This window comes from Leucoraja erinacea, chromosome 6, assembly GCF_028641065.1.
Source record: "Leucoraja erinacea ecotype New England chromosome 6, Leri_hhj_1, whole genome shotgun sequence".
Taxonomy (NCBI): domain Eukaryota; kingdom Metazoa; phylum Chordata; class Chondrichthyes; order Rajiformes; family Rajidae; genus Leucoraja; species Leucoraja erinaceus.
The window spans coordinates 6,829,482-6,842,864 of record NC_073382.1 but is presented as its reverse complement, the minus strand read 5'-3'; the positions used below and the strand labels follow the sequence as shown (position 1 = coordinate 6,842,864).

Here is a 13,383-nt window from a genome sequence, read left to right as displayed (position 1 = left end):
TCCCAACCTGCATCAAAAGGACATTGGTGCCCAAGAGGAAGATGATATGCCTTAATGACCGAGCTGTAGTCAATGAACAACGATCAGACTTGGGTTGTTTTTTTTGTCCAAGTGGCCCATTGCAGCGTGGAGAGCCAACAAGTCACATTCGCTGTTGATCTGCTTTGGCGATAGGTGAATTATAGTGGGTTGAAATCCTTACTAAGGCAGGAGTTGATGAGCATCATAACCAACCTCTCAAGGCACTGGATGATGGTGTGGTAAATTGGATTAGTAAGTATGCAGATGATACTAAGATAGGTGGTGTTGTGGATAATGCGGTGTTGAGGAAAATCTACAGAGATTTAGGCCATTTGGAAGAGTGGGCTGAAAGATGGCAGATGGAGTTTAATGCTGATAAGTGCGATGTGCTACATCTTGGCAGGACAAATCAAAATAGGACGTATATGGTAAATGGTAACAAATTGAGGAATGCAGTTGAACAGAGGGATCTAGGAATAACTGTGCATAGTTCCCTGAAGGTGGAATCTCATGTAGATGGGGTGGTAAAGAAAGCTTTTGGCGTGCTGGCCTTTATAAATCAGAGCATTGAGTATAGAAGTTGGGATGTAATGTTAAAATTGTACAAGGCATTGGTGAGGCCAATTCTGGAGTATGGTGTACAATTTTGGTCGCCTAATTATAGGAAGGATGTCAACAAAATAGAGAGAGTACAGAGGAGATTTACTAGAATGTTGCCTGGATCTCAGCAACTAAGTTACAGAGAGAAAGGTTGAACAAGTTAGGTCTTTATTCTTTGGAGCACAGAAGGTTAAGGGGGGACTTGATAGAAGTCTTTAAAATGATGAGAGGGATAGACAGAGTTGACGTGGATAAGCTTTTCCCATTGAGAGTAGGGACGATTCAAACAAGAGGACATGACTTGAGAATTAAGGGACAGAGGTTTAGGGGTAACATGAGGGGGAACTTCTTTACTCAGAGAGTGGTAGCTGTGTGGAATGAGCTTCCAGTGGAAGTGGTGGAGGCAGGTTCGATTTTATCATTTAAAAATAAATTGGATAGGTATATGGACGGGAAAGGAATGGAGGGTTACGGTCCGAGTGCAGGTAGATGGACTAGGGAAAAATAAGTGTTCAGCACAGACTTGAAGGGCCGAGATGGCCTGTTTACCGTGCTGTAATTGTTATATGGTTATATATAATTGTTATGTTACATCGTGGTTGTACCTCCTAACCACAACCCTACCTTAGTAACGATCTACAATTGCCGATTTTGGTAGCACTACGTATTCTGGTTTTGCACTATTTTGGCCTGGTTACCTAGTATAATTAATTTGTTGTATTAGTATATACTTGTTTTATTGGGCCTGTAAATCTGCAGCAAGAAAGAATGTCATTGTTACAATTAAACACTCCTGACTTGCTTCCCGACGTAGTTTAAAGAAGATTCTCGACCCAAAACTTCGCATATCCACGTTCTGCCTAACCCACTGAATTACTCCAGCACTGTCTTTTTTTGTAAGCCGGCATCTGCAGTTCCTTGTTTCTCTATTTTACTGCTCCACTGTGAAATATGGAAGGTGACTCCGGATTGTCAAAGCTGCCACAGCCAGACATAAAAACAGCTTTTTTCCTGCGAGCAGTAGCTCTACTCAACAACCAAAAGTCTGCAGCCTCCTTTTGCTCTGGTATTTTATTTCATTCTTCACATGTTTACTGTTGTTACTTGCGAGCAAAGCACCAATTCCTTGTATGTATACATACTTGCTCTGGTATTTTATTTCATTCTTCACGTGTTTAAATTATAATGTTTTATTCTTAATTGTTTACTGTATATCGTGTTGTTACGTGCGAGCAAAGCACCAATTCCTTGTATGTATACATACTTGGCTAATAAAACGTATTTGATTCAATTCAAATCTCTCCAAAGTATGCCTACTTTGAGGCTTTCTTCTCTCCAATGCAAGTTCTGCGCGATCCTCTTTCACTGCTCCCCCTCTGTGGTTCCTGCTGTTCTCTGCGATCGTGTTCTGACACGGTACTCGCCACCACAGCCACTGCCTGTGTAGCCATCTTGCACCATATGGCTTCCAGTTATGTTTCCCAGCCTCTCCATGCGAGCCCAGCCAGGAATTCAGGTACCTACACTCAATCCACCATCTCTCACAACAGTTCTCTTTCCATGCACTGCATTCTACACTTTCCACCATGCGCTGGCACCAGCAAGTCAAGTCAAAGCAGACCCGAGCTTTGTCTTTCCTGCAGGTCTGGACCTCATTCACCCAGACTTGCAATGGACCTCAGTATATCTTTTTTGATAAACCCGTATCTGCAGTTCCTCGTTTCTCTGACTCTCGATTACATTGTTTTTCACATTTATTTTTGAACAAGACCAGCATATCACTCAAGGTTCCCAATGTAGAACAAACTGCCAAAACATGGAGAAATTATACTGAAGTTTACATGTTATTTTGAGGAAATCTTAGACATTCCTAGCATTTATTGCCATTTTAATTAATATGTTTGATTACCTGCTAATAGTTGTTTTGTGCAAAAAATAACACTATTTTTGAATTTATATTTTTAAAGCAATAATCTATGCAGCAAAGCTTTTTAATCAGAAAAAAAACTTGAGTTTCAATAGTACTTCCTGTTGTACATTAAAAAAAGTACAATTCATTTTTTAAAAATATTGTCAGCAAAATGGATAATTAAGAAAAAAGCTGATGTAGATGTATTAATTTCCATAACAATGTGTTTTTTTTCTTGGATGCTGGGTCCAACCAGGCAGACCATACTGAACTACTGGCCATGGCCCTGATGAATTTCATGCCCCTACCGAAAGTATTTCAACACTCTGCAAAACTTAATTCAAATCCCAGGCAGAAAACTTTTACAAGACTAATTTGGAACCTCTCAGACTCCTAGTCAAGTTTGTGAAAGTGATAGAACATATCACCAGATTTCTTCTCTTTTTAATATTCATGATGCCAACACTGCAATCTAAGTTAAACACGCCAGCAAGAAAGCAAGATCACCCTACCAAACAAAAACTTCAAACTCTACACAGAACAGGCTGGTGACAGGATATAATTTAACCGTTTGTTTTTCTTTAAAAGTTTTCATTCCTGAAGAAATCAACTCCTTGGTATGGTTCTTAGAGCACTTCATGTAGCTCGGCCAAATGGTTATAATCAGCACAAGAACCACAACTGTGAATGTTGATGGGCTATATGACCTTAGACTTGCAGCTGATCAAATCTTGTCTTAACTTGACAGTCATGTTCAGCAGGGCCTCCTGCATAATATTCAGGTTGAGCAAATTTTTGTTTTCATGCTCATCAGATTCCAAAATAGACTGCAAAAAATCACCATTTCCATTCAACAGGTACAAACTCCATAAAGATCAGGGTTTGAAACAAGTATTAATGGGCTAATATAAAGGACACATTTTGTCATAATATACTTCCAATCCCAAAACTATGATACAGTGCATACTCATCAAATACATGATTCAACACCTTTTAATGTTCCTGCAAGTAATACTCATTACAGAAAGAGGTACAAAGAGTAGTTTCTGTATTACAATAGACAGTAGGTGCAGGAGTAGGCCACTTGGCCCTTTGAGCCAGCACCGCCATTCAATGTGACCATGGCTGATCATCCCCAATGTTCCCCATTCCTGCCTTCTCCCCATATCCACTGATATTCTCTACCCTATCTAGCTCTCTCTTGAAAGTATCCAGAGAAAAGGCCTCCACTGACCTCTGAGGCAGAGAATTTCACAGACTCACAACTGTCTCTTCAATAGAGGGTTCGTAGGTGATTAGCAACAGTAAAGGGCCTGCCCCACTTGGCCGTCTTTCGCGTGCCATTTACGTGACCTGCTAGCGTGTGGGTAGCGCGGGGAAGGGCGCATAGAGTGGCGTGGTGCAGTGTGGACTTCGTCCTGCATGAAATCTTCGCGCGCCACCGGCCTGTCGCGTAACTGACGGCCAAAGTGGGACAGGCCTAAGACCCTGGCGTGACGCAACGTCTCACCTCCAACAGCAGCAGAAGCAGGCAAACGATGGTCGAACTCAGCCTGGGGCTCACGGCCATTTCGGATCCAGATCCACCCCTACTCCTACTCCCAGAGCGGGGCCAAGACGATTGAAGATAGACACAAAACGCAGGAGTAACTCAGCGGGACCGGCAGCAATGGGTGACATTTCGGGTCTGGAGAGAAGCAATGGGTGACGTTTCGGGTCAAGACCCTTCTTCAGACTGAAACATCACCCATTCCTTCTTCAGACTGAAGAAGGGTCTTGACCCAAAACGTCACCCATTCCTTCTCTCCAGAGATGCTGCCAGTCCCGCTGAGTTACTCCTGCATTTTGTGTCCATCTTCAAATTACATCACGCGCTCCAGACGGCTCTGCGGGCGCATGATGACGCGCGCGACTCTCGCGGGAACGTCACTACTGGCCTGTCACGTAAGTGACGGCCCAAGTGGGACAGACCCTTAACAGGCAGCTTACACCTCGTTTAGAGACCATCACAAAGGCATTGTGACTGGATGCGTATTAACCGAAGCTGACAGAAGGCATTCATGGTTGGACACAACACTGAAGAGAGAAGTCCCTAGGTCCCTAATACTGTGCATAGGGTGAAAAGCCAAGTGATGCCTTGCTTCTGCCTTGACTTAAGGGCCTGTCCCACTTGCCGATTTTTTCGGCGACTGCTGGCGTCATATCAGTGTCGGCAAAATGTTTTTAAACATTTCAAAATCCAGCGGCGACAAAAAAAATGTTGCGACACTTGAAAAAACACCACTCATCATACGTCATCATGCCGCTGCATATTTTTTGGTGACCTGCTACATCAGTCAATGATGCTGGCAGTCGCCGAAAGAAACCGCCAAGATTCACAACTTTGTGTGAAAAAGTGTTTCATCGTCTCTGCTCACTAAATTACATAGAAATTGTGCGCCAAATGCATTTCCAATAGTATAAGTTCCATTTAAAGTTCCATTTATCATATTATAAACTTTCTAAATGAATAGTAGTGTTGTTTCTTTTGATTATGAACAAACTTTTGAAACCAGGCTGCTGGTGCTCATTTTCCTTCCCAAAAAATAGAACAAAAAAACCCTTAGCAGGTCAGGCAACATCTCTGGAGAACATGGATAGGTGACTTTTTTGTCTGAAGAATAGTCCTGACCTGAAAAGTAACCTATCCATGTTCTCTAGAAATGAAGCCTGACCCACTGAGTTACTCCAGCACTTTACTCCAGTGTATTTTTGCAAACCAGCATCTGCAGTTGTTTGTACCAACACTAGGAAGAACCCTTGAACCAATTGAATTAGCAGGACCTCTAAATTCTTAGCTTGGGAGAGGGGAAAGATTAGTGACATGGATTGTATGCATTTTGAATGTCCATTAAAGATCACATAAATTAACACATTTTGGGGTATAATTCACATTTTGTGAAATTTTGTAGACCATTTTATGGGGGCACACAGCGGTAGAGTTGCTGCTTTACAACATTTGCCACGTGGTTTTCTCCGAGATCTTTAGTTTCCTCCCACATTCCAAAGATGTACAGGTTTGTAGGTTAATTACATGTAAATTGTCCCTAGTGTGTGTAGGATGTTAATATGCGGGGATCGCTGGTCGGTGCGGACTCGATGGGCCGAAGGGCCCCTTTCCGTGCTGTATCTCTAAACTAAACAATCACTTGACTACACATAACTATATTCCTCCATTCCATGCATAACCTTTCCTAGTCTTTTAAATGCCACTAACGTATCTGCTTCAATCACCACCCCCGGCAGCAGGTTCCAGGCATTCACCATCCTCTAAGTTAAAAAAACAAACTTGCCACGCACATCACATTTAAACTTTGCCCCTCTCACCATAATGCCCTCTAGTATTTAATTTTTCCATCATGGCATCATTCTGGTAAACCCCATCTGCACCCTTTCCAAAGCCATCACTAATAGGGTGACCAGAACTGCACCATGACTTATACACAATGCCTTGATCATTGAATGCAAGCATACCATATGCTGCCTTCATAATTCTATCAACCTAAGTTGCCACTTTTGGGGAGTTATGGACTTCGACTCCAAGATCCCTCTGTACAATAATGTTGTATGGGATCATGCCATTAATTATATATTTCCCCCTTTTATTTGACCTAGGTTCATCATAGGAGTAGAATTAGGCCACTTGGCCCATCAAGTGTACTCTGCCATTCAATCATGCCTGATCTAGATTAGATTACGTTCCCCTCTCAACACTATTCTCCTGCCTTCACCCCACAACCCCCAACACCCATACTAATCAAGAATCTAAAAATATCCATTGCCGGCTTCCACAGCCTTCTGTGGCAATTAATTCCATAGATTCACCATCCTCTGACTAAAGACCTTTACAAAGGAGAAGAAAATAAATGTATGTTCTTTTATTCCAAGGCTATGGCCACAGGTCATAGACTCTCCCACAAGTGGAAATATTCTCTCCATTTCTACTCCATCCAGGCCTTTCACCATTCGGTAAGTTTCAATGAGTTCTCCCTTCATCCTTCTAAACTCCAGTAAGTATGGGATCATGAGCCCATGAGCCTTCATGCGCTCATCGAATCTTAACCCAATCTTCCCTGAGATCATTCTTGTAAACCTCCTCTGGACCCTCTCCAATGCCAGCACATCCTTCCGCAAATATGATATATCAGATAAAAGTGTAAATTGTGTGTGTAGGATAGCGTTAATCTGAGGGGATCGCTGGTCAGTGCGAATGCTGTAAGCCGAAGGGCCTGTTTCCTCACTGTATCTCTAAACTAACATTTTATTGTGCAAGAAGGAACTGCAGATGCTGGTTTAAACAAAAGATAGGCACAAAAAGCTGGAATAACTCAGCGGGACAGGCAGCATCTCTGGATAGAAGGAAAGGGTGACGTTTCGGGTCGAGACCCTTCTTCAGACATTGTGTTTGGTGCTGGGAACAAACCAGAAGCTCAAATCTTGCATTTTAACTGCAGCTCAGCAATGGCACACTCCACACTTAGAAATGAAGCCACCAAATTAGCACACCATGAGTACCATTTGTATGAAGAATTTGCTTAGGACTGCTGGTATATTTAACATTCTTAGAATGTGATACTGACAAGATTGAAGCCAGCTGCACATTAGAGTCGATCTATATTACCTGCTCACTAATATTCAATTACTTTAAAACTGTGGTTCTTTAATTCTCAGCTTTCATTTTCGATATCTTGTCACATCCATTTTAACCTTGTCTCCAAATATATTATTCATCAACATATCAACTCAAAATTTGATACAACAAATTCACTGTAAATCCAAAAACTAGAACTATGCTATGTTTTTGTTACAAGACTACATAGGTTATGTATTCCTATTTTCCACAATTATATTTAAGACCTTGCCTCAGAACATTCATGTATTTTGACCACAATCAAGATTTCATACATCATCCCTAATTTCACCTTTTCAGTATCTATCCAATACTTCACAAAGAATGGGCTAATGCTTGTTTACCAGAGTTCAATTTTTATCACATATACACTTTCCAGCATGCACATGGATAAGTCAGAGTAGTAGGTCTTTGATCGAGGGAAATTACCATTTAGGCACAACACCAGCAGCCATTTTAGCTTCCGGTCATGTCGACAAAGTGCTAAGTCATGAAATGATTAATGGTGATTTAACCTTTGGTGTGCCCAGCTTTAGCATTCGGGTTTTGTCTCCACACGTGCCTGCGATCAGAACTCCCAGTCCAACCAAATATGGCAATTCTATTTTCAGAAGGACTATTTGAAATTCTGTAATAATGCATTTACCAATACTTTTGAAAGTTGGCAGTCCAGACCTATTAATGCTTCTTCAAAAGGGAAATTGTTTCCATTTTGGGGAAAATAATTTGTTTATGATATGGAAGAAAATTGTGAAAGTTTAATTTTAAACAAAGTGAAGTACTGAATAATTTATTCAGTTATTTGAAAATATTTCACAACCTCCACACAATGAGAATTTTGCACCACTGTACAAGTGGCAGCAGTTTCAGTGAGGCAAATCAATACTCACATTTGATCATTAAAACCAAACCGCTTTCATCAATAAAGTTTTATTTAAACTATTGATTAACCAAATCTTGAAGATAACTTGGAGCAAGTTGATATTTAGGATGCCATTTAGACACCTGTGGCCTTTACAAAGTCAGGCAGATCTATGCAAGACTGAAACATTTGCCATTCTTGTGGAGAGAAAACTGTTGCCGCTAAAATGCAGTTTGTCGTACTGACTAGATTACCAAATGACAAGTGTCATTTTTCGACACAACTACAGGTATACTCTGATCAAAGCTGGACAAAAATGCTGGAGAAACTCAGCGGGTGAGGCAGCATCTATGGAGCGAAGGAAGTATGCAATATATCGGGTCAAAACCCTTCTTCAGAGTGATGTGAGGGGAGGCGAGCTGAGAAGGGGAGGAGAAAGTAAGGACTACCTGAAATTAGAGAAGTCAATGTTCATACCGCTGGGGTGCAAACTGCCTAAGCGAAATATGAGGTGCTGCTCCTCCAATTTACGGTGGTCCTCACTCTGGCCATGGAGGAGACCCAGGACAGAAAGGTCGGATTCGGAAAGGGAGGGGGGGTTGAAGTGCTGGGCCACTGGGACATCAGGTTGGTTATTGCGAACCAAGTGGATATGTTCGGTGAAGTGATCGCCAAGCCTATGCTGGGTCTCACCGATGTAGAGCAACTGACATGTAGAGCAGCGGATGCAATAGATGAGGTTGGAGGAGGTGCAGGTAAACCTCTGCCACACCTGGAAAGACGGCTTGGATCCCTGGTTCGATTTTCCACCATCTGCAGTTCCTTCTTAAACATGTACTCTGATCAAATCCAGTTTTCCAAAAAAACAAAAAACAAATTTGGATCTCCCATCACATCTTACATACAAACAATACTCTCAATTAAAAAAGCAATTCATAATCGTAGAATATTACAATCAGAATGATCTTCAAGCCTCTGCTGACTCTTTTTAGGACAATCCAATTAATCTTACTCCCAATTCTTTTTAGTATCAACAATTCTTTTGCTTACATATTTACTCAATTCTTATTTGAAAACTCATTTCAACAAGACATTTTAAATTCTAACTATTTAATGGTTTCTGCTCGTTATCTTTCTTTTTTGGCAAAGTCTGGGTCTTCTGGTTACTGAACCTTCAGCCATTCAAAGCACTCCAAATATTCTCCCAAACCCTTTACGAGGTTAAACATTTGTGAATTGAACTCGGGACTTTCCAAGGAGATCACCAGTCACATCAGACTACCCAATTCCTGGTGCCTCTCCAAAAGCTTAAATGAATTTAAAACTGAGATTCACTTTTGCTTTCCCCTCAGAGATCTATGAATCCTTATAATCCTTATAACTCCAATAAGGTGAGGATACTTAATCATTAAATATATTCACGTCTGAAATCGATTTTTCAACATTACGGAATGAAGAATTAATGGAGAACAGGCAGGAAAACTAGTACTAAAGTTCATGATCTTATCAACATGATCTTACTGAGAAAATACTCACTGAAATGTGTGGTTAACTAATGTTCTTATTTCTCAATTTTTTAATGTACGCAACTTACGATTCAACGTGCTTTATACTTTACTTAGCTGACACCAGGTTTAGCATAATTTCCTGAATTTTCATTCCTGTGGCTCCAAATATACAGTTCAAAGAAAGCTCAAGGTTCAATATGATACACTTCACAATCCATAACCTATTTAGGCAAATCTCATTTCCTCATCCTTTAACCATAATCACACACGATAAACTGAAACCAACTTGCACGACTCAAACAATGCAAACAAAATATGTACATGGAATACCATGAATCGCAAGTTATATATTTACAAGTTACAGTAGTTTCATGTCTTTAAAATGGCAACACCTTGCAAAATATTAGCTGCTACTTGTTTCATGGTATTCCATGTATATATTTGTTTTGAGTCTTGCAAGTCGGTATCAGTTTGTGCAATTATGGTTAAAAGGCAAGGAAATTAGATTTGTCTAATTACAGTGGTTCCCAACCTTTTTGAGTTCATGGCCCCCTTGGGCTCTTTAATTTTTCTGTGCCCCCCCCCCCCGACATTATTAGCAGAAAAAAGTGGCCCCCTTCATTGAAATGGTGGCCCCCTAAATCCCCAATTTTTTCTGTGGCCCCCCTGATTGGGAATCACTGGTCTAATATATATCCAAAATATATTAGGCACTCTCTCTACCCACACAAGTGGACTCTGACAAAATACTGTGGCCCTTTGCATCGCCTAGTGACATTTACCCATTTTGAAGTACAATCAATTATAGCAAGCAGCAGATGAAGATCTTCTTTATCAATCCGCCAGTTTGAAAGAATTAGTCAACTGGGCTTATATTCGGTGGAATTTAGAAGCATGAGAGAAGATTTTGTAGAAACATATAAAATTCTTCGAGGATTGGACAGGGTATGCAGGAAAAATGTTCCCGATGTTGGGGGTGTCCAGAACCAGGGGGTCACAGTTTAAGAATAAGGGATAGGCTATTTAGGACTGAGATGAGGAAAATATTTTTTACCTAGAGAGTTGTGTATCTGTGGAATTCTCTGCCACAGAAGGCAGTGGACACCAATCCCTGGATGTTTTCAAGAGAGCTAGATTTAGTTCTAAGGGATAAGGGAATCAAGGGTTATGGGGGAAAAAGCCGGAACAGGGTACTGATTTTGGATGATCAGCCATGATCATATCGAAGGGTCGAATGGCCTACTCCTCCACCTATTTTCTATGTTTCTATGTTTGCAGCCAAAAGACAAGTGTGCATACAAATCGTCCTTTAAAAAAATTTGGAAACAGTTAAGCTCAAAAATTTCTAAAATTAAATAGAGACAAGAGGCCGGAATCTTGAGCAGAAAACAGACCACTGGAAGAACTCGTGTTCAAGAAGGAACTGCAGATGCTGGAAGATCGAAGGTACACAAAAATGCTGGAGAAATTCAGCGGGTGCAGCAGCATCTATGGAGCGAAGGTCTGAAGAAGGGTTTCAGCCCGAAAAAGTCGCCTATTTCCTTCGCTCCATAGATGCTGCTGCACCTGCTGAGTTTCTCCAGCATTTTTGTGTACCACTGGAAGAACTCAGCAGGTCAGGTAGCATCCTTGGAGAGAAAAGAACAGGGGACACAAAACGACATCTGCCCATTTTCCTCCACATATGCTGACTGACCAACTGAGCTCCCTCAGCAGTCTAAATATAGAAAAAGGAACTGCAAATGTTGGTTGACAAAAAAAGGATAAAGCGCTGGTGTACCTCAGTGGGTCAGGCAGCATCTCTGGAGGACATGGTTAGGTAACTTTTCAGGTCAGGTCTTCTTAAGGTGGGTCCCGACCCAGGACATCACCTATCCATGGGCCCCAGAGAAGCTGTCCGAACTGCACTTGTGTCCAGCACTTTGTGTCCTTTTATTTCGACAACCGCCTACTTTATTTTTTCTAACACTGAAGTCTGGTTTGACACACCGACCAAAATTAAAATCAATAAAGCTTGCCAACCAGCAATCACATTAAGGCACTTTAACAAGTGACCAGGAGCAGAGTAGAGCAATGAAACCTTTGACCTGTCCTGTTGACAGGAGCAGGGCAAGAGTAGGCCAGGGAGGGGAAGGGTAGGGTAGGCCAGGATAGGGGCTAGGCAGGAGAACAGCAGGAGCAGGGTAGGGTCTGGGGCAGATAAGGTAGAGGCAGGGTAGGGGCAGGCCACGGACAGGGTAAGGTAAGGGCTGAGGCGGGTAAGGTAGAGGCAGGGTAGTCCAGGGATAGGAACAGGGTAAGGGTAGGGGCAAGGCAGGAGCACAGTAGGAGCAGGCCAGTGCCAGGGTAGGGTAAGGGCCGAGGCGGGTAAGGTAGAGGAGGCAGAGTAGTCCAGGGGTAGGAACAGGCCAGGGTAAGGGTAGGGTAGGACAAGGGCAGTAGTACAGAGTGTAGGGGCAGGCTGCGAGGCAGGGGAGGGCAGGGGGGGGGGGGGGGGGGGGGGGGGGGGGGGGGGGGGGGGGGGCATGGGGGGGGGGGGGAGGGGGGGGGGGGGGGGGGGTGGGGGGGGTGGGGGGGGAGTAAGGCGAGCAGTTCAGGGGGGCAGGGGGGATGGGAGTAGAAGGTGGGGGAGGGGTAAGGGATAGTAAGGGGATGGTAAGGGGAGAGTAAGGGCAGGGGGAGGATAAAGGTGGGGGCAGGGAGGGGAAGGGGAAGGATATGGGCGAGGCAGGGCAAGGTGGGCCTGGAGCACGGTAGGAGCAGACATGGTCAGGGTAGGTCGGGGTAGGTGCAGGGTAGGAGCATGCCAGAGGCAGGGGCTGGTAGGTTGGAGGCAGGGTAGGCCAGGAACACGGTACGAGCAGGAGCAGGGGGAGGGGAGGGGGTAGAATAGAGTAGGGCAGGATAGGAGCAGGTCGGGAGGGGCGGGTGGGGGGTAGGAGCAGGCCAGATAGATGAAGGGCAGGGTAAGGTAGGGCTGGGCAGGCCAGATAGATGAAGGGCAGGGTAAGGTAGGGCTGGGCAGACCAGGCCAGAAGCAGGGTAGAGTAGGCCAGGGTAGGAGGAGCAGGAGCAGGGTTTGGGGTTGAGGCAGAGTAGGCCTCATGTCTCCCTCCACACCCGGGGACGGTGGAATAGAAGAGGCCTGCGGCCTGGAGTAGACTCCGACACCGACCTTGCGTTGGCCTCCGCTGGCGCACACTCCGAGTTGCCTTCGGCGGAATTCATACGAGAGTGGGTGGGGTGGGGAGAGGAGAGCGGGGCCGCGCTGGAGGAGGAGGAGGCGGGGTGTGTGTGTGTGTGGGGGCGAGAGCAGCCTCGGCCTCGGCTCCGTCTCCGTCTCTCTCTCTCTCTCCTCCTTCCTTCTTTTACACTGGGTGAGGGAGCAGGCGAGGGAGGGGTGTCCGCTACAAGGCCAGGGCCGCTGGGGTCGTTGCTGTTGTTGTTGTTGTTGTTGTTGCTGCTACAGCCGCCGCCGCCGCCGCACCTCGACTCCCCGCTCCGCCATCTTGATGCGAAGATTCCAGTTGGTGCTGGCGCTTAAAGGGACACTCCTCCTCCTCTTCTTCACTCCTCCTCCCCCTCCTCTTCACTCCTCCTCCTCCTCCCGCTCTTCACTCCTCCTCCTCCACTTCTTCACTCCTCCTCCTCCCCTCCTCCTTCTCCTCTTCACTCCTCCTCCTCCTCTCTTCACTCCTCCTCCTCCTCTTCTCCTCCTGACTCCCTCCTCCTCCCTCCTCCTCCTCCTCCTCTTCCTCCTCTCCTCCTCCTCACTCCTCCTCCTCCTCCTCCTCCTCCTCCTCTTCACTCTCCT

The 13,383-nt window shown here is 44.3% G+C and overlaps 1 protein-coding gene across 1 annotated transcript in view; it reads right to left on the bottom strand.

Annotated features, from left to right (window-relative positions):
• Positions 1-13,088, bottom strand: part of ube3a (ubiquitin protein ligase E3A) — a 58,464-nt gene extending 45,376 nt beyond the window's left edge. The window contains exon 1 of the mRNA XM_055636518.1: positions 12,745-13,088. Coding sequence (XP_055492493.1) covers positions 12,745-12,797 — 53 coding nt within the window. The 5' untranslated portion in view covers positions 12,798-13,088. The remainder of the gene's footprint in view (positions 1-12,744) is intronic.
• Positions 13,089-13,383: the final 295 nt, after the last annotated feature.